This window comes from Manacus vitellinus, unplaced genomic scaffold (assembly GCF_001715985.3).
Source record: "Manacus vitellinus isolate BGI_N305 unplaced genomic scaffold, ASM171598v3 scaffold_14_pilon, whole genome shotgun sequence".
NCBI lineage: Eukaryota > Metazoa > Chordata > Aves > Passeriformes > Pipridae > Manacus > Manacus vitellinus.
In genome coordinates this window covers 9,669,588-9,690,403 of record NW_021939063.1, presented here as the reverse complement: position 1 = coordinate 9,690,403, position 20,816 = coordinate 9,669,588, and the positions used below count along the sequence as shown (strand labels likewise).

Genomic DNA, 20,816 nt, shown 5'->3' with positions numbered 1-20,816 from the left:
GAGGAGTATGTAAGAGTTGGGAAGCAAGTGATTACTCAGCTTCATGTCCTGCTTTCTACTGTATTTCTTAGCCATGCCCTATGTGTCCTTTGCAGGGCCACGTGGAAGGACTTGTCACAGGTGATTTTTAGGGCAGCTGGATGGAGTTAAATGTCAAACTGGTGTGAGCATTTTAGAAAAATCTTTCCTTCAAAATTATGTAGGGTCCCCCTGTACTATTTGATCCAGTGGAGAAGTGGGTGCACAGGGTGGGAAAAGAAGGCCAGTCTCTGCTATGTGATTCCTGGTGCATGATCCCAGGCTTCCATCTGCATGGTTTGGCACATGGTGGGCTGACCAAAGCACAGCGTTTTATTAACAAGTGTGTCCAATGGTATGCAAATGTCCTAACAAACTCGATCCCTCACCATTCAGCACACGGTAGCGGTTGTCATTCGGATTGTATCTAACAACGTGTAAGTGTCTGTGCCAGCCCCAGCCTGCTCCAGTCAGGGCTGAGTGGAAGCGCCTGTCAATGAACATTTTATGCAGGAACAATTTTAACTTGTTTTCAATGGTGGCAGCTTGTGCTGGATGTAAGGATAATGCTAATTAATTTCACATTTTTCTGCCTCCAGACCAGCCTGTGCGCAAGGTATGCCCTTTTCCCTAGTTAACTCTGCCTCCAGATTTTAGCCCATCAGGGGAGGCTAAGATTGAGTTTTACAGTTCAATACAATCTCTTCAACTGGGAAAAAAAAATTGCTTGTTTTTATAAGAATTTCAGAAGCAGTTCTTTTGTTCAGTTTGCTGGAGATCTGCTGTTAGTCGTGAGATGCAGGAGACTCTGTAGATGCTGTTTAGTGACTTGATAATTGGAAGTGTGAAACATGTTTCTGCAAGGCTTGGGAGGGCTGCATGTCTTCTGTGGGTGTAGTTTTCAAGGCATGTACCTTGTCCTTTTGCTTTCACTCCTCTTCATGCATAGATGTAGCTTTGTCCTGTTGTTTCCTGCCTGTGCAGGTAGGAAGCAAACACCAGAATTCACAGCAGCAGCTTCATCCAAACCTGCTGCATCACAGTAGGACACTGGATGGTCCCTGCAGTGCATTTTCTGCAACGTTGCCAAGATGTTACTCACTGAAAGCAATTCAAACAGCTTCTATGTAAATTTATATAAGTAATTTATACAGTTATCATGGTCTTAATCCTGTAGAATGGAACAAGTTCCAGCTCTTGGCTGTGATTACCCTCACTGAGGCCACGGCCGGGCTGTGTCAGTGCAGGGAGAGCTTGCACAGGTCACGTTGGTTTATGGTGGATAAATGTGTGTGAGGTGACTTGCCCCTGGCATCACAAATAGGCAACAGCAGTGCTGAGCACAACTGGGGTAAGAATATTTCTGACTTGCATGTGTGAGTTTCCTTAAGCAATGCTTGAAAAATTGGCCTCAGTAGTGATGTCGTTACACTCCAGAATTTGTCTGAATTGATACAAAGCTTGCAAAAGATAGCTAGAATCCCACTGAAAATAAATACCTAATGCTTTGGAGCATGGAAATGTGGTGGTGGCCTTCTTCCTAATAAATCTCATAGGAACTAGATAACTGGAGAAATAGAAATCTCTTAAGTTACAAGAAGAAGATTGAAAGAAGCTTAGGAATCAAATGACAGAGCTGATAAGAAAAATGTATGTGTCACTAAAAATGAATGATAGTTTAGAGGATGATAAAAACTAAAAATCATTAAAAGTTATAACCTCCTCTGAGGTTTTAAGTTGGAGCCTTACACCGACCATGCAGAAAATCACTGAAATAGTGTTTGAAAGGAAAACAATAAAGCATCAGGCTGAAAACAGTGCTAATGTAAACTGGCATGGTTTGTTACATGGAACTGCTGTGTCAAGCTTTGCTTCCCTGATAACATAGCAATGCATTTGAGAAGGCAACAGAGCTCAGCAGGTTAAATATATTTTACTGGGGGATTTCCATAGACCTTGTCAAAAGCTGCTGATCGCTTTTCGTTTCTCCAGGAAGCAGCTAAGTATTTAAAACAAACAAACAAACAAAAAACCCCAACCACAACAACACAAACAGAAAAAAAAACCCAAAACAAACAAAAAACCCCAGAGAAATGGGAGGAGAGGAGAGGAGAGAAAGGGACAGATTTTCCGTGAGATCGGTGAGAGGTGATAAGCAGATGCCTCAGGAATGCCACGTTGTGCTGTTATCGCTGATGTCTGACGGGGGCAGCTCCACTGCCTGGTGCCGGATGGTACCGTGCAGCTGAGCACTGCCAAATGCAAAGCCACGGACATCAGACAGAAGGAATGTGTAACCCGGCTCACAAGGAGTCTAAATTCAACCACGTTGCCTGAGGCAAGAGAGGGAGCTGGAGTAGATGTGGACTGCGCAGTTAATGCTGCTGCTCCACACGCAGCTTTGTAAGAGTAATTAGTAAGGGGCTGGAGAGGTGAGTGAAAATGTTATCCATAAGGGATTTCATGATGAAAATAGTGTGTTTACACAAGCCACATTGTTTGAAGACAAGCCACTGATCGATTACAAAATTATGTTTTACATAATAATTGTTGGGTAAACAATCCTGCATTCTGTCTCCAAAAGGATACTGTAAAATTATAATGGAAGGAAACAAGGTGTCAAGAGAGATATAAAACAACAAAGGAACTATCCTAGACAAGACTGAGTTTGTTACTTAGGGAACAGGTGAATCATAATGGAATATCTTCTCTCTACACATGTAAATAGTAAATAAGTTGGCAGTTTTCATTGTCTCTCCTTTAGAATGCAGTAAGTGAAGGTTTGATGGGACTGGGAGGGATCTAACAAGCACAGAAGGATGACTGTTTCTGTGCTGTGGAGTTAATGTTCAGAACCCTCACAGGACTCAGAAGAATTGCAGCAGTGTGCAGTGATGACTCTTGTATGTGCTCTATGATTCCTAAGTGTAGTTAGTAAGCACTTTGGAGCAGGTTGTATCCCACCCTGTGTTTATAGTATGTCCTGATGTTTTGGGATTCTGCTTCAGGCTCAGAATTTAATTTGTAGCTGATACAACAAAAGCATGTATAATGTTTCACACGATACTTGTCACTAGGTGTCTTTGCACTGAAAGCAGAAATTCTCATCTTTTTCTTTTGTTATGAAAAATACAATAAATCTTCCTCAAGGCTGTATCATGGCAGTGTATAGCCAGTAATGTTTTTCGGAGAACTTGCAAAGGAGTTTCAATGCATTCCATTACTGATGCTGAATAGATTGGCCGAAATGTCTTCAGGATTCTGTGAAGGTACAAGCAGCTAACATACCTAAACTAATTATTAAAATATGGCTGGTTTTGCTCTCAGTAAAAAAAAAGGCTTAGAGGGATTCAAAGCTGAATTCACTGCTGAGGCACCGGTTTAAGGAATTTGGGTAGAAGAGGATGGTGGGAAGTGTTAAGTGTGCTAATGTTCCTTGTATCCATTTTTTTGGTACTAATTTCCCTCTCCTTTCCACTTCCCCTAAAAGGACACCCTGTATGCCTACCCCTGTGGCTCTGACCACACTCCCAGCCCCATGGCCAGCCGTGTACCCTTGGAAGCAGCTCCGCTCCTGGAGAAAACCGAGGCCCGTCTGACGGCTGTGGCAGTGAATGTGGAAGATGGCCACACCATTGCTTTTCTGGGAGACAGCAGAGGGAGGCTGCACAAGGTATGATCTGGGTGCAACAGAAAGCAAAGAGGATAAAGCTGATCCGGGATGCTCAGGTGGAAGGGGGGAAAATGCAATTTCTCTTGTCCCTTGGGAAGTCGGGTTCCTACTAAAGGCTGTTACTGTCAGACAGTCTCTTCTCACACTCTGCTGACTGTGGAAAATGTGACACCCCCAAACAGTGGTCATGTTGCCTTTGGTTACATCTGCACTGAGCCAGCATCAGGGCTGGTGCATCCTGCGTGGTTTCTGCAGGTACTGTGAGGCATGTGCTTCATGTGACCAAAGTCATGGAGGTTTTGGTGGGAGGTTGAAATCCTTGCCCACAGCAGGAGTTCCAACTTGTTCCCGATGTAGGATGGGTGTCCCCAGCTCCTGTTACGATGCTTTGCCTGCACTCAGCTGTGATCTCCTGCAGGTGTACATCGGAGCCATGGGAGATGCACATATATACGCTTCGTTAGCTGTCCCGTCGAACAGCGTGGTGAGTGGAGACCTGCTGTTTGACCAGTTGCAGGAGCACCTCTTCGTCATGACCCAGTCAATGGTAAGAGCAATACAATCCCTTCCACTGAGGAGTTGAAAGCATTCGAGGTCCAAACTACTGACGGGAGCGTGGGAGGCAGAGGAACTTTGTATGGCTAAGCCTGTGCTGGGCAGCAGCTGCCTGTCAGTCTGACTTACAGGGAGGGGGACTGGCCTTTTCCAAAAGCTGGAGGAAGCCTCGTTACCCTAAACCGTGTCCTGCTCGCATGTGCATTTTCCTAAGTCTGTCAGACTGTATCAGCAATGATGGAGGAATGTGAACTGCAGGCTATAAAAGGCTGCTCTGCTGGCATGAAGACAAGGGACCACAAATTCCTGGGTTCCACTGTATTGAGCAGGAATTGTTTGGACAACAGTCTGCATCTCCATCTGAGCAGAATAATGTGAGCCTCTGGGTTCACATGTGACCCATCTTGGTTTCGCAGGAGATTAGAAGAGAAGAGGGAGGTTTTGTGTATTAAAAGTGTAGCACTTCTGTTTTTAATCAGTTAAGAGATTAAGCTGTTCTTCTGTAGGCATGTAACCTACAAAAAGCAGGAATGTGTGGGAAATGTCTGCAGATAGCAGAGGTGTGCTCTGACCAGGAATGTAATAACAATCTTGCAGATGAAATCAAGCTGTATAAGGAGTCATGGGAGGCACCTTTCCCTCTTCTCCTGCTTTCTGTAATTCTGTTTGCGCCCAGAGGCAGTTGGAGGAAAAGAGGCGCTGCGATGCCTCGGGCTTTTGGGATATTGGTGTCTGCTGAGTAGGAAATCCAGCTATGGATACTTTATTTGAGAGGATTTGTACAACACCACTCATATCAGCGACTTGAGTTGGAAAGAAAAGGATCCTCCTAGCAAGGGGAAAAACAGCCCTTGAGTTACTCTGAAGGAAAGAACAAACAAAAATGAGAGCATGCTGGAAAGCTACTGCTTCCCTTCACTCCCCCAGTGCAGTTTGAGATACTTGTAAAATTTGTAACACTTCAAAGGAGGAGTTGAAATCTGTGAGTGGAAGAAGATTAGGGAAATCTGAAATATATCCTTAACAGTAATTGTTCTGTCAATTAAAAGATGCAAATTACATCATGTACTTAGCAAAAGTAATAGGTCTGGGATTAGAAGTTGGTATTTCAAAGTAGCTGACAGTAGTAGCTGAAGTGTAGTAGTGGATTAAAGAGGGTAAGAGGCTGAAATCAGCAAGGATGGTAAGTTAAAGCAGAGAAGTTTTGCAAGTAAAATTTACCTCTAGATGGCAGAAGGTTTTTGTTCCACATTGATCAAAGTTTCATGGTCTACTTCCAGTCAGTTCTACCAGGTAGAGCTGGACAATAGTGCAGATGGATTCAGAGGCCTCAGCCAGAGCTGCTGTCTCCAGCTTCAGTCACCTGCGTGTCAAGAGAGATCTCGTATGACAGAGTCCAGAAAAGTAAAAGAATGGATGATATTCAGTCTGCTATTCTTTAATCTACTTTGTTAAAATACAGTTTTATGACTAAATAAAGTCACCTCCTTGCAAAGTGTGTCACAGATAACTTATGAATAGCAATATGCTTTACGTGCCTCAGTGCCTCTGTACAGCGTGGTGTGAAATGGCCATTCAGATGGGCTCTGGAAACTTGTTCCTTTATTTTTTGCTTGTTTTTATGGGAAGATAAAGTGGAGATTGAGAAGTTGCTTTGGTGAGCATGCAAATATGGGACTTTTTAGTTAGGTATAAGGAGCCAATGATCTGGAAGCTGTGTTGCCTGTAATGTGTTTTCACTTTTCATTTCTTTTTGTGACAGGTGGTAAAGGTTCCCATAATGGAATGTTCCCTGTACTTGGACTGTGAATCCTGTCTGGCACTAAAAGATCCGTACTGTGGCTGGTGTGTCCTTCAGGGACGGTAAGATAGATCCCTGTTCACCTGCAAGGATTTTAGAGAGACAGTGCTTAGGGATTGTCTCTGCTTCCTCTTTTCTTATATCTGTCTGGATTTAGTTTATTTTTAGTTCCTTTGTGGGATATTCACTGTAACTTACCATTCCTCTTTCTACCTCCCTAAAAGGGCATCTTTTCATTGCTTTTTGGGTCTTTGCTCACCACTCACGATTCTCCTGTCCAGTGGAATTCAGCCTGGCTTTAGTCTGGCTGCAGCTCAAACTGCCTCATTTCAAATGTAAAGAAACTATCCTGTCTCTTCTTTTGGTGTCACTCTCTTATTTATCAGTCTTTCACTTCTTGCTCCCCTGCTGATGTTGCTTAATGAGACATTGTTTATTCCAGTGTGTGTGTGTCTGCTTGCTGGCTCTGTTCCCCTGTAGAAAACCAGAGGAACTAGTTCATGACCCTTGAAGCTCCAGAAGTGCCTACCCATCTATATTTTGGCAACAGTTCATCCTATTATTGAAAGTGGTGGGAAGCTGGGACTTCTGTGGCTTGTGTAGCAGCTTCCCCAAGACTCTAGCAAGGCTTGAGACAGTCAGTGTCCCCTTGGAAGCCAAACCCCTCCTGCTGCACAGATGTCTCACAGGGCTTCTTGCTGTTTCCCTGCAGGTGCAGCCGTCGCTCCGAGTGCTTGCGGTCCAGGTTGAGTGAGCAGTGGCTCTGGAGCTTTAACTCTACCCAGCAGTGTCTGTCTGTCCAGTCACTAACTCCAGCCAATATCAGCAGGGAGGAAAAGAGAAATGTGAGTGGTGATGATCCTCTGATGATGCTCAAGCTGTAGAGAGTCCCCTGTAGACTGAGAAGTCACAAGTCCTTCTGTTGCTTTCTGTGGGGTACTGAACCACTGAACCTTCAAGCATGTTCTTTGCTTACATGAGGGACATCTCCTGGTATGCCAAGTTGTTCATTTAATTGTTTCTGGTTTTTTCCTCATAATACTAAATGTCCTTGCCTGCTAAGAGTTACCTGGTATTTTGGAGTATGTGATGGCTGCTTGGGTGCCAGTGTCTCTGCTTTCAATGTTTGTTCCTGACACTTGCTGTCAGGAAGATCTGAAAGGAGTTACCCAAAATTACATCTCCAGTCTGTCAGTGAGAGCTGGCAGAAAAGCTAAGAAGGTGCTGGAGTGATTTGAAGTCTGTCATTGTGTCAGGAAGTGGCAAGAACCTGTCTTTTGCTAGAGGCTTGGGCAAAGGGGGAAGTTGTCAGTTGCTGGAGAAATGCCAAGTTCAGTTTAGGAATGGCAAGAGATGATGAATGGAACAGTCAGTCCTAGGAGACATTATAGGAAAATGAGTGTATGTGTAGATAACTACTTTATGAGGTTCTTCCTTTGAAAAAGCAGAACCAGAAAATTAGATGAAATGAGGGCAAATTATTAGAGGGCAAATTATTTATTGGATAATATTGAATTGGCAGATATTCTTGGCCATCTCGGATTTACCTTCTCTGCGTGAGGAAGAATTTTACTCGTGTTACTTTGAAGATTATGAAAGCCCAGCAGTTCTGACAGAGTCAGGAATCATGTGTCCTTCTCCAGATCCCAGCCAAGCACCAGCTTTGCCAACAGGAAAAGGTTAGTGAAATGCTTTAAATGGAGCATGATAGCTCTGATAACATTGTTGGGAGAAAGTACATTGTAGGTCCATTAGATTGCCAGGATTAACAACCATGAGCGTATGTGGACTGTCAGCAGGTGTTCATTTCATTCCTCATAATATCTGTTTACTTTCTGCTTGTGTGTCACACACATCCTGTGCTATTTTGGGCTGTTGCCAAATTCCAATGCCAAATTCTGATAGTTGGAAAAGAGATCCTGTTTGAAGGGTTGTATGCAAATCTGAGTGTTATTTGAAATGCAGTCTAGAGGGGTGACTGGTTTGGCAGCTTTGTCATAAATCAGGAGAGAGAACTCTCTTCAATAGTGCTGTATTATTTAAAGCAAACAAAATGCAAACCTTCTCAAAATCCATGTAGTGGGAGAAGGAAATACATGTAAGGAAAGGCAAGAAGAGACCCACAGTCCTTAAAGTTAGAAATAAAACTGCAGTGCGGCATAACCTCAGAAAATACTTAGTCAGCCTGTGAACAATAGCTGGCTGAGTATTGCTGATTGGCCACTCTAAAGGACCTGGAAAGTTCTCAGTTTATCTTCTTCTCATTGGATTTTACCCAGCCTGTCAGTGTGAGCTCTGATGAACTGATCTCTTCAAAGAGCTTGTTCATCTGATGTAAAAGGCAGGTGCCAGTTGGGAAACGTTCCACACAATTCACCTAAAGGGCTGAATGGATTTTCCAAGCAAGTATGCAGCTGGCTAATAGGTCTGAAGCAATCTCCATGGACATAACATGACAGCTAACACACTCATTCAATCTCAAACTCCTACATTTTCAATATTATTTACAATATTATAATATCTGGCTTTCACACTACTGTAGCCTGGAAGAAAACAACCAGGGTGGTCAGAAACAGAGGGAAAGGGCCTCATGGACTGCCACTGCAGGCAGAGTGGGCAGGATTGGCTTCCCTGTTTAGCTGTGCAAATGTGGGCCTGAATTTAAGCAGAGTTGTGAAAATCAGTGTAGTTAAAGCCACAGTCTAGTTCTCGTTATTCCGGGGTTCAGATATTCTTATCAACTCCTTTGTAAGTAAGTCTTGCTTTTAATCCAAGATACTTTACCTACATTACTTTCATATTGCATCTCTGAGGCTTATCCAGTGGCTCCTGTTCTGTGGCCTAAACCTGCTCGTGGATGGTTTCTGTCTATTTGATCTGTTTGTGTTGTCCTTTTGCTTCCGCAGCTCTTCTCCCACTCGATGAACGGGCATTCCTAGCATAGAATTTTGCCATGTTAACTGTGCCAACTTTTCTTCTGTTCCTTAGACTTCCTCTCTAGTTCACTCTACTGCTAGTCCTTCTTTGTGCAGCGTCTGTACTCTGCTAAGATGAATTTGAAGCTGGTAACTAGATTCATACATTGCTTTTTACGTGAGATCTCATCAGGGCCTTAGATACCAGCACTTTCCTGTTCCTACTTATAATACTTTCCCCAGCACACTAAAATATTTACCTTTTTCCAGCTTTCTTTTAAAGGTTGCATACCAGCTTATCTGTGCTACCAGCTTGGGGCTCAACAGCTACAAGTGACAAACTTTTACTCTCAATTTGCAAGTGCTCGACCTCATCTTCTGTACTGTCAAACAGCATTATTGGCATCATGGGAAATAATGGCCTCTTTGGAGAAAGGAATATTTATAAATATGGTGTCATAACCCTGAAATGCTGGGAGGTGTTATCCCTTCCAACACTGCCAAATGCAATCACCTCTATGACAGTGATAGGAGTTGGCAGTACTGCAGTGACTCCAGCCTCCAGCCACATAGGATACCCTTATTTTCTCCTAGTCATAGGTTTCCATACACCCCTAATTACTAACTGATTGATTAGCATACTACTTGACTTGTTGTCCTCTCAGGAACCCAGCTTAGGCCTGACTGATTCTTCACATGTTAATTGTTTTGCTGTGACTAGAGCTTGCTTGCAGGAGGAGCTCTGAATTCTCAGTCTGAGAGGAACAGTGGACAAGGTTCTTGTTACTTATTTTTATAGCCAACTGCCTTTGAGAAATGACAGCTCCTGGACTGGAGCAGTTCTCCATTATTTGAAGAACTAATAACCAACTCTAAGGTTGGAGGCATTTGTCTAGAACAAGATTAATTATCTGATTTAGTACTGTCATATGCAAAATATCTCCTTTAGGCTGATGCTATCAGCTGCAGCAAGTTTTGACCATCTCTGCAGCTGTTTGGTCTACAGAAAACAGTGACAGTCTTTTCCCAAAGAAAACAGGGCTATCCTGAGGCTTGTAGTTGACCTGAGATCTGGATTGAAAGCAGATAAGCCTTCAGTCGTTGCAGCTGAGATTACAAGTCTCTTATACACTTCTTCACTGACTCAGTTCTCAGTCTGGTTGTAGAACAAAGCTCTCAAGGTGAAGGCAGTATGTGAAGGGCCATGTCCATTCTAAGGGTTTCATTTTCCTTTGGATGACAAAGAAAGACAATCAGCTTTGAGCCTCAGTGTTACATCTTCCTCTAATACAGAGATGGCAGTGGAATTATAAAGACTGAGGGATCTTCAGACTAGGCTTCCTTCCCATGGGTTGGCAAGAGCTGTCACAAACTACACCTGACAGACTCGTCCAGCCTGTTTTTAGTGTCTGTAGGATAATCCAGTGATTGAGATGCTGGAAGCATGGAAGGAGATCTGTCTCTGTGTTTGACAGTGTCTCTCCTAAAGCATGCTGTATCTCCTAACAGTATGGCAAACTATTATAGGGGCTCCATTTCTAAGAAATTTTTATTTTCATTTTCAGATCATGTCACCATAAAGCTCGTAGTGCGTTTCCATGACATCTTCATTGCTTCTGTGGACTTCTCTTTCTATGACTGTGCTGCAGTGGCCCTGCTGTGGAAATCGGCACCGTGAGAACCTGCTTTTTCTGTTCTGTAGTTCTAGTGAGGGTGGCTGTACCTTCCTGGGTCGTCCTTTCTTAACAGCTGCTTTTCTGTCATTGTCTCAGGTGTCAGAAGTGTGTGAGCAGTCTCTGGGGATGTAACTGGTGCATCCAGCAGCACCTCTGCACCCACAAAGCAGCCTGTGAGGAGGGAACCATTATCTACAATGAAAGGGTACGTCTCCTACTCAGTCCTAGTCCTGTGTGCTGTAACAGCCTCAGTGAGTCAGATCTCTTCTCAGGTAAAATAGCAGCTGTCAGTAACATCAAGCAAGGAGGTGAGCAAGGAGGAGCTCCCCTTGGAGTGACACGAGGCTCTGCATCCCTGATACTACAGATTTCTGGGGAAATGCCATCAGCTGAAGCAGGTCACACTTATGCTGGGGCTATCCAGCCTGTGTTTTCAAAGTGAGGGACAAGAGCAAGCTGACCGGGAGGCTGCAAGTGGGGAGGTGGAACAGATGCCATTTTTGGCTGCCACAGGTGGCCTTGCAGTTTTGCGGGGGATGAAGACTGGCAGACCTCCCTCTGAGAGGAGGTGAGAGCAGGCACCCGTGGGAAGAGGGAATGTTGCTGGATTTTCTGCACTGTGAGCATTCCCCAGCCCCATCCCAAGAAGGCAACATGAGATACAGCTCTCATTAAAATCCAGAGGGTGAAGCAGCCTCTTGTCTATGAGAAGTGATACAGAGTGTTTCTCTGCTTGGGTTTTATTGTTTCATTTCTTTCCCTCTTCTCCCCCCACCATGTTGTTTTTCTCTAGGCCCAGATTCCATCCTCAAGTGTGTATCCTTCTTCAGCCGCTCCCCTCACCAAGTCTTCTACCACAGCCCCAACCATGGCCACAAAACCCGTCACTACCCCTGTGCATGTGGGACCAAGCACTGAGGCCCCCACAGAGCCCATCCACATCACACCCTCTGCAGCCCCAGATCCGATGACTGAGCCTGTGGAAACCCTCAGCTACACGTACCTGACTCTCTCGACCGAAGCCGCCCCTCTCCAGGCTGCCACAGAATCCCCGCTCCCACCACCAGCAGACAAACCTGCTGTCACTGTGCCAGAGACAACCTCTCCCGCTGCATCTGTCCTCACCAGCCCATCCAAAAATGTGGATCACGCAGCCCTGCCCACTGAAGGGCCAGCCACAGCCCAGGAGCCACGGCACACCGACCCACCCACCACCCCCGTGGGTAGCCCCCTGCACACGTCTGCAGCCGCAGTAACACCTTCCTCTCCTGTCACCAGTTTCAAGTGGGCTCCAAGTCCTTTTCCTACCACAGAAGCACTGACATTTGCCATCCCATCTCCCCAGACCCCCAGCCAGGTGCCAGGGAGCCCTGTTGCCTCTGATGACTCTCCTGGATTGCTGGGAACTGAACTAGCTGCTTCAGAGCTCCCACCATCAGCTCCCCCGGAGTGGCTGCTGGAGGAAGGCACAGAACTCCAGGACACAGAGGACTGGATGGATTTGCTGCAGGCTGAGAATGACACATCTCTCTTCTCTGCTTCTACTCTTCTGTCGGGTGATGGCGATTCTTCAGAGAGGGATGTCCCTGACTTTCCTCGGATCCTTCACCCTGACCTTGATTATCAGTATGATGCCCCTGAGTTTTGGGAGGAGGTAAGTTACTGGGCTTTGGAATTCATAGACTAAGGCTTGTAACTCTTTGATATTTTCATGCAGATTGCCAGTCTAGTATTTCAGCACTCAGGAGAGGTTTTGCCCTGTGTTTTTTTCAGAATGAAGAGCCTAGCTGGGGTCCAGATGCATGTCCCTGTGTGCAGGGAATCCAGGGATCTTCACTGTTTCCAGTCAACGTGGCGAGGAAGATAACTCTGCTGGGAAAGAACTTCCACCTTTATCAGGTAGTCAGCTCAACACCATCACCTTTGAGAAACTGTATTATTACAGGGCACTGTTTGGGCAACCTGGCCACTGAACTGCTGAAAATATGTGTAAGACACAGTTGTGGCTTTGCCTAGGTTTCTCCTAGAGGAATGACCTACTTCTGTGCATAAAGAATTCCATAGCTGGATTTATTGGTGGGTAGAAAGTCACACAGAAAAAGGGAGAATACAGGTGTGCACCAACCTGCTGGAGAAGATCTGCATGCGTTTGGATTAAATTGCACCTGTGCTGCACTGCAGATGCTAGTTTTTGGAATAACTTCCTGCTGAATCCCTGCTGATTGTTTGTGTCTCCATAAACTAAAGATAAGTCATCTGTTCCCTTTCCTTTCTGGCATGCTCAAGTTAATGTGGCTATTCCTGTCATACCTGAAACTTCTGCAGTGGGGAAAACCACCCTTGACAGCTGTTTCTTGGGTGTGGCTTTGATAAAAATTCTCTTTGCTTCTCAAGACAGAAGATGATTTAGTAACCTTTTACAAACAACTGCCTCGGAACATGCAGCCCACAGTCTGATTATTACTTTATACGTTAAACCTGACATACTGCACTGCTCAGAGTAGCAGAGCTGGTTACAGATAGATGCATATCCATTGTTTTTACAAGAAGTATCTAAGCAATTCAGTGGTAGGTTTGCAGGAAAGAGAGAGAGAGAGGAGAAAAAGACACTTAGTGTTTTTCACATGCTCTGCCCTAATCTGTGTACTCCACTCTTCACTTCCAAGCTGGTGTTTTACAGAGACAAACAGGCATAACTTCACAGTCCCACTGGTTTTCCTTTAATTCCCTCCTTTGTGCTGAGTTCTCCCCACACTGACACACGTTCTCCCTTCTAGGTGTTTTGTTTTGTGTTGGTTTACCTTTCATACATGGAGGCAGTGACAGCATAGAGAAGCCTTGAATGTAGTGTAGAGTTGGCATAACGAAGGGAATGGGAGGAGCACACTGCTGGCACAGTAGGTGGCTTGGTAAAAGGTACTGAACTGGAGAGGCAGGACAACACTTGTGCAGCCTGAAGCTGTGTCATGGAGAAGTGGTGCCATGTGTCTCTTCTCTGCAGGACCAGCAGTGGGACTATGAGTGTGTCCTGAATGTGGAGGGGAGGACAGTGGTGATGGATGCTTATGTGGAAGGAGATGAAACAAACCGGTCTCTCTGTTATATCACCTGCCAGATGAACCAGGTGAGTGCTTGGATTACTGTGCCATTTCAGAATTCACACTGGTGCTGGTTTTGCTCAGCAGGCTGGAAGGCAAGCTCTGGGGAAAAGAGCATGTTTTGCAAAAGTATCTGTAGGATATTTAGCACTATGGGGCCCTCATCTGTGATGCTGCTGCCCAGCAGTTCTGGTATCTTCAACTTGCAGGAAGGTTGTGCAGTCTGAGCCACACAGCCTGTTGGTGCCTTGGCTGTAGCAGGGATGATGCTGTCTCTGAACTGGTCAGCGCAGTGCTTCTTCTGCTTTAGCTTGAGGAACTGTTGTTTGTCATTCTCTGGATTGTGACTTCTGTGATGGTTGTTCTGCTGTGAAAAGAAAACTGCTGTCAATGCCAATGTTCTTCCTTGGCAGTAGAAGCTAGCCTGTGGATTGTAAGATTACCGGCAAAATTAAAACAGCCATGTACATATCTGGATGATGTGTGAATTTTGCTTAAGGCAAGATTTGCAAGCAGAGGTGATATTTTTAGTTCACAAGCTCATGTAGTTAAAGGAGAAGAACAACATAGGCTCTTGTGCACATGAGCCCTACAGACCAATTGTAATCTTACATCTTTAGCTCTACTGAAATGGCATAAATGCCAGCTTGAGCAATTTTCTGAGCAAGTGGCTTGTAGATAGGAATACGCCATTTAGGAATGCAGTTAGGAAGTTTGACAAGTATTGTTGTGAGCACACATTTGTTTCCAGTGTTCATCCTAGTGAACCAAAGCCTGCTGCTTTTTCTAGAGCAGAATTGTGGCTGTAGGAATCAGTGAGGACAGGCCTGTGCTGCCACTGCCCCAGCTAACACTGCCTTGTCTGCATGCATGGGAAGCTCTGTGTAGGCTGTATGTGCCATGCACTCTGCAGGGCAGATGCTGATGCTTTTTGCCTGTTCAGCTGTTTTGCTGTGCCTCTGTTAAATCCTCTTGATGGTCTTTGTCTTTTCAGTACAGTTACACAGCATCTCAACTTGAATTCAACGCTGTGGTGTTTGTACAGAGGCGACGACACCTTCGAGTGGACAGTGCTGCAGATCTTCATGGTAGGAGTGCAACACCTTCCCAGAAGGAAAACACAGAGCCTCACTTCCCTTGCTTGTCACAGGGGCAGGAGGAGGAGCAGGTTCTGTATAGGGTGCCAAGTTCCTGGATTGTTCTGTGCCCTATGGGGATGTTTGCAGATGCCTCTGACTTTTTCTCCTTTGCAGTGACTTTTTACAACTGCTCTGTGGGACACACTGATTGTAGCCGATGCCAAACAGCTGACTCAAAGTACAACTGCGTGTGGTGTGGAGGTGACAACCCCAGCTGTATCTTCAGGGGCTCTTGCAAGGAAGAAATTGAAGACCTGTGTCCAGCACCTCTCATTCACTCTGTGAGTAATTTGCTCGCTAGTGTACTGCACCCGGGGCAAGGAGGGCTCCGTTCTGCAGTGGAAATCAAAGGGCTGTGAACCCAGAGTGCAAACAGTGCAGCTCAATAACACATTGGCCATCCGAAGAGCAAGGTAGTCCTATTCAATTGTGATCCCTCAGTCTTGTGAGGATTCTAGGCTGTTGTGCTGGGCTTTCAGTTTGCTGATAGAAAACAGTGGGGAAAGATGCATTTGTATCTCATGCAAGCTGAAAATGGTACACCAAGAGCAGAATCATTTAGGAGCTGGGAAAGGATCCACAGGATGGATCCTCCAACTGTCCCCAGCCAGACCCTGAAACAGGTCGGCCCAACTGAGCCTGGGGCAAAGGAGAGCAAAACCTAATGATAACAGCACAGCAAAGATGGGATAGGCATGAGAGGTTACTGGAATTAATTATTTTTGTCTGTTTATTTTAAATGTTTCTTGCTAACTGCCACATGACAAGTGTCTGTAGCCATGTGTCCCTTTTGCTGTCAGCTTGTCCTCCCTCCAGTGGCACACAACATCCATGTGCTGCATCTTGTCTTAGTTTATCTTGGATGCTGCTCAGGGACAGAGCTTTGACGTTTGTGCAGCATGCAATTCACTGTCGTCCTGATGCTGAGGGGGGAATGGTGCTTGCTGCTTCAATACTAGTAACGTGTATTGGCTTGTGCATTCCCACTCTTCAGCACAAATGCCCTGTGGAGTGGTCAGCATGTTAATGGGAAGGCAAAGCAGGGCAGTCTTTGCCTTCCAAGTGGATTATCACCTCTGGGTGGGGACTGCTGGCAACAGCAAGGTATGGGAAAGAAGGCTCCAACTGTGGTGTTCTTTAAGGCCTTTCTTCTGGTGAGGCTGCGACCTGGTACTAGTCCAAGCCAGTAAAAAGAGTCAGCGAACTGAGCAGGCAGAGTTGAAGGGCCCTGTGCTGTAGATCAGTCGCCAGACTGCAGAGGTCTGAGATACTGTGACATTTACACATGCGCGGATGTCTTTGCAGGTGTACCCCCTGTCTGGACCAGTGGAAGGTGGCACTAGAATCACCATCACTGGCTCAAACCTCGGGCAGAAACATCAAGACATTGCAGAAACTGTCACTGTTGCAGGAATTCCCTGTGCCGTAGATGCTCAAGAGTATGAGATCTCTAGCAGGTAGAGTATCTGTGAAGCCTCCTCCCAGAGGCAGGCGCTGGCTTTTCCCTTGGCTGCTGACCCAGCCTGAGATGTCTTTGCCTTTGCTGTAGCAGATATTGAGCCTTGCCCATTCCCCAGGAAGTGCCCTGAGTAAGGTCTCTATCTGAGTAGTTGCTTAGGCAGTGACCTTAGAGGAATAAGGTTGTGTGCGAGGCGACAGCCAAACGGCGATGCCGTATTCCGACCATGCTGCCCATACAGAGCCCGCAGTCCAGCCAGGTCAGGGAGTCATGGGCTCAGAGCCCTGCAGTTCATGGATGTCTCTCCCAGCCACAGGGTGATTTCAATAGAGCAAAGGACGTGGCTTGTGCACGTGTCACTGATAGGGAAATATCCTGACCATGTTAACACAGGGTGAGGATGGGAACACGTGGTTGGAGGCACACCCCTATACTGTCAGTCTTCACTTGCCAGCTAGACTTCCACTGCCAGGAACAAACCCAATGAAAAGACCTTCTCGACCAGGGACAGGTGAAGGAGTCCTGGTGGGCCCTGTGCCACCCTTCTGGTCACCAGGAGTGCCTGGCAGGTCACACAATGCTTGTAAAAGTAGTGGCAAAGAGAGAGATGTGAAGCAGAAGGACCTGTCCTGCTGAATCCAGCTCATGTCAGTGATAGAGAACTGCATAGCAGGTGAGTCTGGCCAGGAGAGAACCATATAAGAAGGCAATAATTAAGTGTCAGGAGGTGTGATTTGGGGGACCAAGGAGAAAGAGATATCTGTGTATTTGGCCTGTGGCAGGGCAGGTAGGTGGGAGCCTTGGACCAGGAAGGGAGAGGAGCCAAACAAGCAGCAGGAGAAGAGGAGAGCAATTGTGAGTAATCTCTTGCCAGAGCTATCACAAATGTGTTTTCCATTCTGTGGTAGCAACAGTTGTAGCACCCTTCCCTCTAGGAGCCAGGTAAGATCCTGCTGGGAATGGCCTGCTGTGTCGAGCACTGTTGTCCTGTCTGTGTGCTTTGTTTGTCTGGATCCATCTGCTTTCTGTTTGCATCCTAGAATTAGAGCGTAATCTTCCTGGGGTTAGCACTGTCTGTGTTCTGTATCTATAAATCACCTGGCATCACAGCAGCTTGGCTTGGACTGCACTGCCTAAGTTCAAATTCCTGAGCTTCTTTAGTTGAGGGGATATAGCTGTGAAGCTGGAACCCACTCCTGAGCAAGGCCCAGACAAAATTAATCTCATGCTGTGCAGGAAGGCTGGGAAGTCTCCTGCAGAGTAGCTTTTCTGTTAGCAAATCAGTGCTGTAACATGGGATTCCTTGCTGCTCTTTTCTTAATTTAACTTGACTTTTCACCTTGTTAGCATCTCCCACATTAAATTATGTCTGGAAAAAGGGCTGGGAAGAATGGTTGGTGCAGATCAGGGGATCTGGCTGGTTCTAGAGGCCACTGGCTGAAGACCAGTTCCATCTGAACCCACAGTCTTGAGTCTTCTCCTGTATCAGACACAGCACTAATCTGTGCACTGACCACTGCTGGCCTAGGGTCCCTCCAGATGTGACTGATTTTGATCAGCCCTGGACAGTGGCAGAGTTCTTGGACTCTTCATGCATCCGTATTACAGTGGGTGTCATCCTGTCTGTCCCAGAAAGAACAATCTTAGCTAGGATGGGCCTGTTTGGAACTGGCCCTTGCTTTTTTCTGCTGCACCTAATCCATCTTTTAGAGGTGTTTCTCGGTGTTTGGTTGTATATTCTGGGCATGAGATAAGGCTGGAAGAAGGGAGCAGTGGTTGCTGTATGGTTTGAGGACATGATGTGATGGATGCAGCTCAGCTGCTTTTCCCTGGTGTGACACTGTTCTTGGATTGTCCTGCAGTATCGTGTGTGTCACTGGCGGGAGCTGGACAGAGAGATTTGGGCACATCGTGGTGGAAGTGCCCGGAGGAGGACGAGGCGTTTCTGGGCATGTTTTCACCTATCAGGTAACATAACTGTGATACCTCCCCTGTGTTTCAAGTATCCCTGGTTGTTTGCTGTGTGAACTTATGGGACTCTACCAGGCACTTCTGGTGTGGTGTGTGGTGTGTTGGGATTTGTTTTGTTTTGTTCTCCTCCCATTCTCTCTTTAGATTATAAGAACAGCTGTACTGGGTAATACTAAAGATCCTGTAGTCAAGTGATTTCATAGCTTTTTTTTTTTACAGTGGTAACTATCAAATGCATAAAGAAAGAGGAAAAATACAGGGTATCTTTTCAGTTTGAAGATTTATTTTTTTTTTATTGATGGCCTAACATCTTACTAAGACTTCTGACTTTGCTTTTGTTAATTTGCAAGTGGTTGTTTGAACACACTTTTACCTTCTGACCTTCAGCAGCTAGTGGCAGTAAGTCCAGAGTTCCTGTGCGTTGTATGGAAAAATGTTTCCTATTACTTTTAAACATGTTTCTGTTAACTTTTTGATATCTTAAACCCAGCAACTATGAAATAATATTTAAGCAATTTTTAGGTACAATTATTCCTTTTTTGTCCTTGCTGCATAAGTTACAAATTATGTATCTAGTTGCTTGTCTCCCTCTCCCGTAGGAAGGGGAGAGAGATGCAGAAAACTATTGGGCTTTTCCATTTTTGGCTCTATGGAACCATATATATATACTGAACTATGCTGTTGCTCTTCTCTTGATTTTGGTTCTGTTATCACCATTTTGAGGCACTGACGAGAAGTGCAAAAGGAATTTTTACTGTGACATAAAAATGTTTTTTTTCTTACTTCACTTCCCAGTAATTCCTACCACTTGGTGTGTTTTTGTTGAGATCTGTGCTTACAGCTGGTAGGGTTGTACAGGTACAAAAGCACTCTTGAATAAGCAGGAATTACTTGGAGACTCACAACTTTGTACATGTGGTTGGCTTTTTTTTCTGTAGTCTCCTTGTTCCTTCTCACTCCATGGATCTTGCTTTTTATTTATCAGCAGTGAGTTACTTGTGCCACCCTGCCTGGCTTCTCTAAATTTTGCTATATGTCCTCATTGGTACAAAGTTTTTTTTGTTACTCTGAATAACTTATCAAATTTCATTTCCCCTTTCCAGGTCACTTACAAGTACGTTTAACAGCACAGGTCTCAACACAGATTCTCAGGGCTCCCTGCTGGTAATCTCCTCATCTGCTAGACAAACAGACAATTTATTTGCTACCTTGGTTTTCCTAACCTGAGTTATTAATCCAATTACTGATCTGAACAATCCCTTTGAACTGTTAATCCTAGGGTTTGTGTGTGAGGCTCACAGCTCTGCTGGTTGCAGCATCCATCTGCCTTTGGCAGTCTGTGGAAAGGTCCTGAATTCCTGGGTCTTGCTGGTGTGATTGATCCCTCCTCTGTTATCTCTGCTCTGTAAGGTAGCTGCTGGAGCCTAGCTGAGGCCTGCCTGTGATTGGGAACTGTAGCTTCTACTTCCAGAGCACTGGAGGTCACTGAACATATTCTGCTGTTTTCTTGTCTTGTCTTTTGAGGTCTTGTCACTCACTTCTTTTTTTTTCCTTCCCTCTTCTAGAACCCAGAGCTGAAATCCATTGTTCCAACTCAGGGCCCCAAAGCAGGAGGAACCTGCCTTACCCTTCTGGGCTCAAAGCTGCTGACTGGGCATCCTAATGAGATCAGTGTCCTGCTTGGAGACCTCCCTTGCCAAATGTAAGATCAGTCCCTGCCCATGTGCTGGCTGTGCACTGTCCTGAGTCCTTCCCAGAGCCCCACAGGGTGTGGTGCTGCCTGGCTCAGCCCTTGGCACAAGCAGTTGGAGTTCTGCTCTCCTCTGTGTTCCAGGGGATCCTCCCTTTGAGGGTCATGGCAACAACATTGACTATCTTAGATTCCTGCCCACATCCCTTGGACATGAGCAGTGCTACACACCTCTGTTCTGCATGTCTCTTGACATGCAGGACTGTACCCCATCCTGACACTCTGCTTTTGCTGATGGGGAGCTGCAGTTGGCTCCTGCAGCCTGACTGTAAGAGCTGCTTGTTCTCTTGCACCCTGGAACATGTACCCCTGACTCACCTCACTGCTGGTGAGAAAGGGCACATGCCTTGGTAGTTGTGTCCAGTCTCTTCAATCTGGACAGTGACTGTACCTGCTTTTTGTCCATACACTGCTGCCTGACAAGTGCCCAGCAGTTATTGCTTGCTTAGATAAGGCACAAGAGCTTTCAGCAGAGGTTTGCAGACTGTCTGCAAAGAGAAAGGCATAGTACTATAAAATCTGTCTCTGCAGTGGCTGTGTTAATCCCTTGTTCTCTCTTCTGTCTCTCTAAGCCTCTCTGAGATGACAGAGGATCAGCTGGCATGCCAGACGAGTCCCAGCAATGTGTCCGCAGAACTCCCAGTCACCATCAAATATGGGGACCAAGAGCGGAGACTGGAAGGATCCCTCTTCAGATACACTCTGGATCCCAACATCACTTTTGCAGAGCCACCTAAAAGCTTCCTCAGGTAGAAAGACTT

General features: G+C 45.7%; 1 protein-coding gene across 1 annotated transcript in view; it reads left to right on the top strand.

The window, feature by feature from the left end:
• PLXNB1 (plexin B1) overlaps nucleotides 1-20,816 on the top strand; it is a 53,263-nt gene that overhangs the window by 19,181 nt on the left and 13,266 nt on the right. The window contains exons 3-18 of the mRNA XM_008925275.2: nucleotides 3,509-3,691; nucleotides 4,110-4,238; nucleotides 6,009-6,109; nucleotides 6,760-6,892; nucleotides 7,570-7,726; nucleotides 10,528-10,636; nucleotides 10,735-10,843; nucleotides 11,432-12,292; nucleotides 12,412-12,537; nucleotides 13,640-13,762; nucleotides 14,731-14,824; nucleotides 14,990-15,156; nucleotides 16,181-16,332; nucleotides 18,197-18,302; nucleotides 19,871-20,007; nucleotides 20,628-20,804. Of these exons, the coding sequence (XP_008923523.2) occupies nucleotides 3,509-3,691; nucleotides 4,110-4,238; nucleotides 6,009-6,109; nucleotides 6,760-6,892; nucleotides 7,570-7,726; nucleotides 10,528-10,636; nucleotides 10,735-10,843; nucleotides 11,432-12,292; nucleotides 12,412-12,537; nucleotides 13,640-13,762; nucleotides 14,731-14,824; nucleotides 14,990-15,156; nucleotides 16,181-16,332; nucleotides 18,197-18,302; nucleotides 19,871-20,007; nucleotides 20,628-20,804 (2,864 nt within the window). The remainder of the gene's footprint in view (nucleotides 1-3,508; nucleotides 3,692-4,109; nucleotides 4,239-6,008; nucleotides 6,110-6,759; nucleotides 6,893-7,569; nucleotides 7,727-10,527; nucleotides 10,637-10,734; nucleotides 10,844-11,431; nucleotides 12,293-12,411; nucleotides 12,538-13,639; nucleotides 13,763-14,730; nucleotides 14,825-14,989; nucleotides 15,157-16,180; nucleotides 16,333-18,196; nucleotides 18,303-19,870; nucleotides 20,008-20,627; nucleotides 20,805-20,816) is intronic.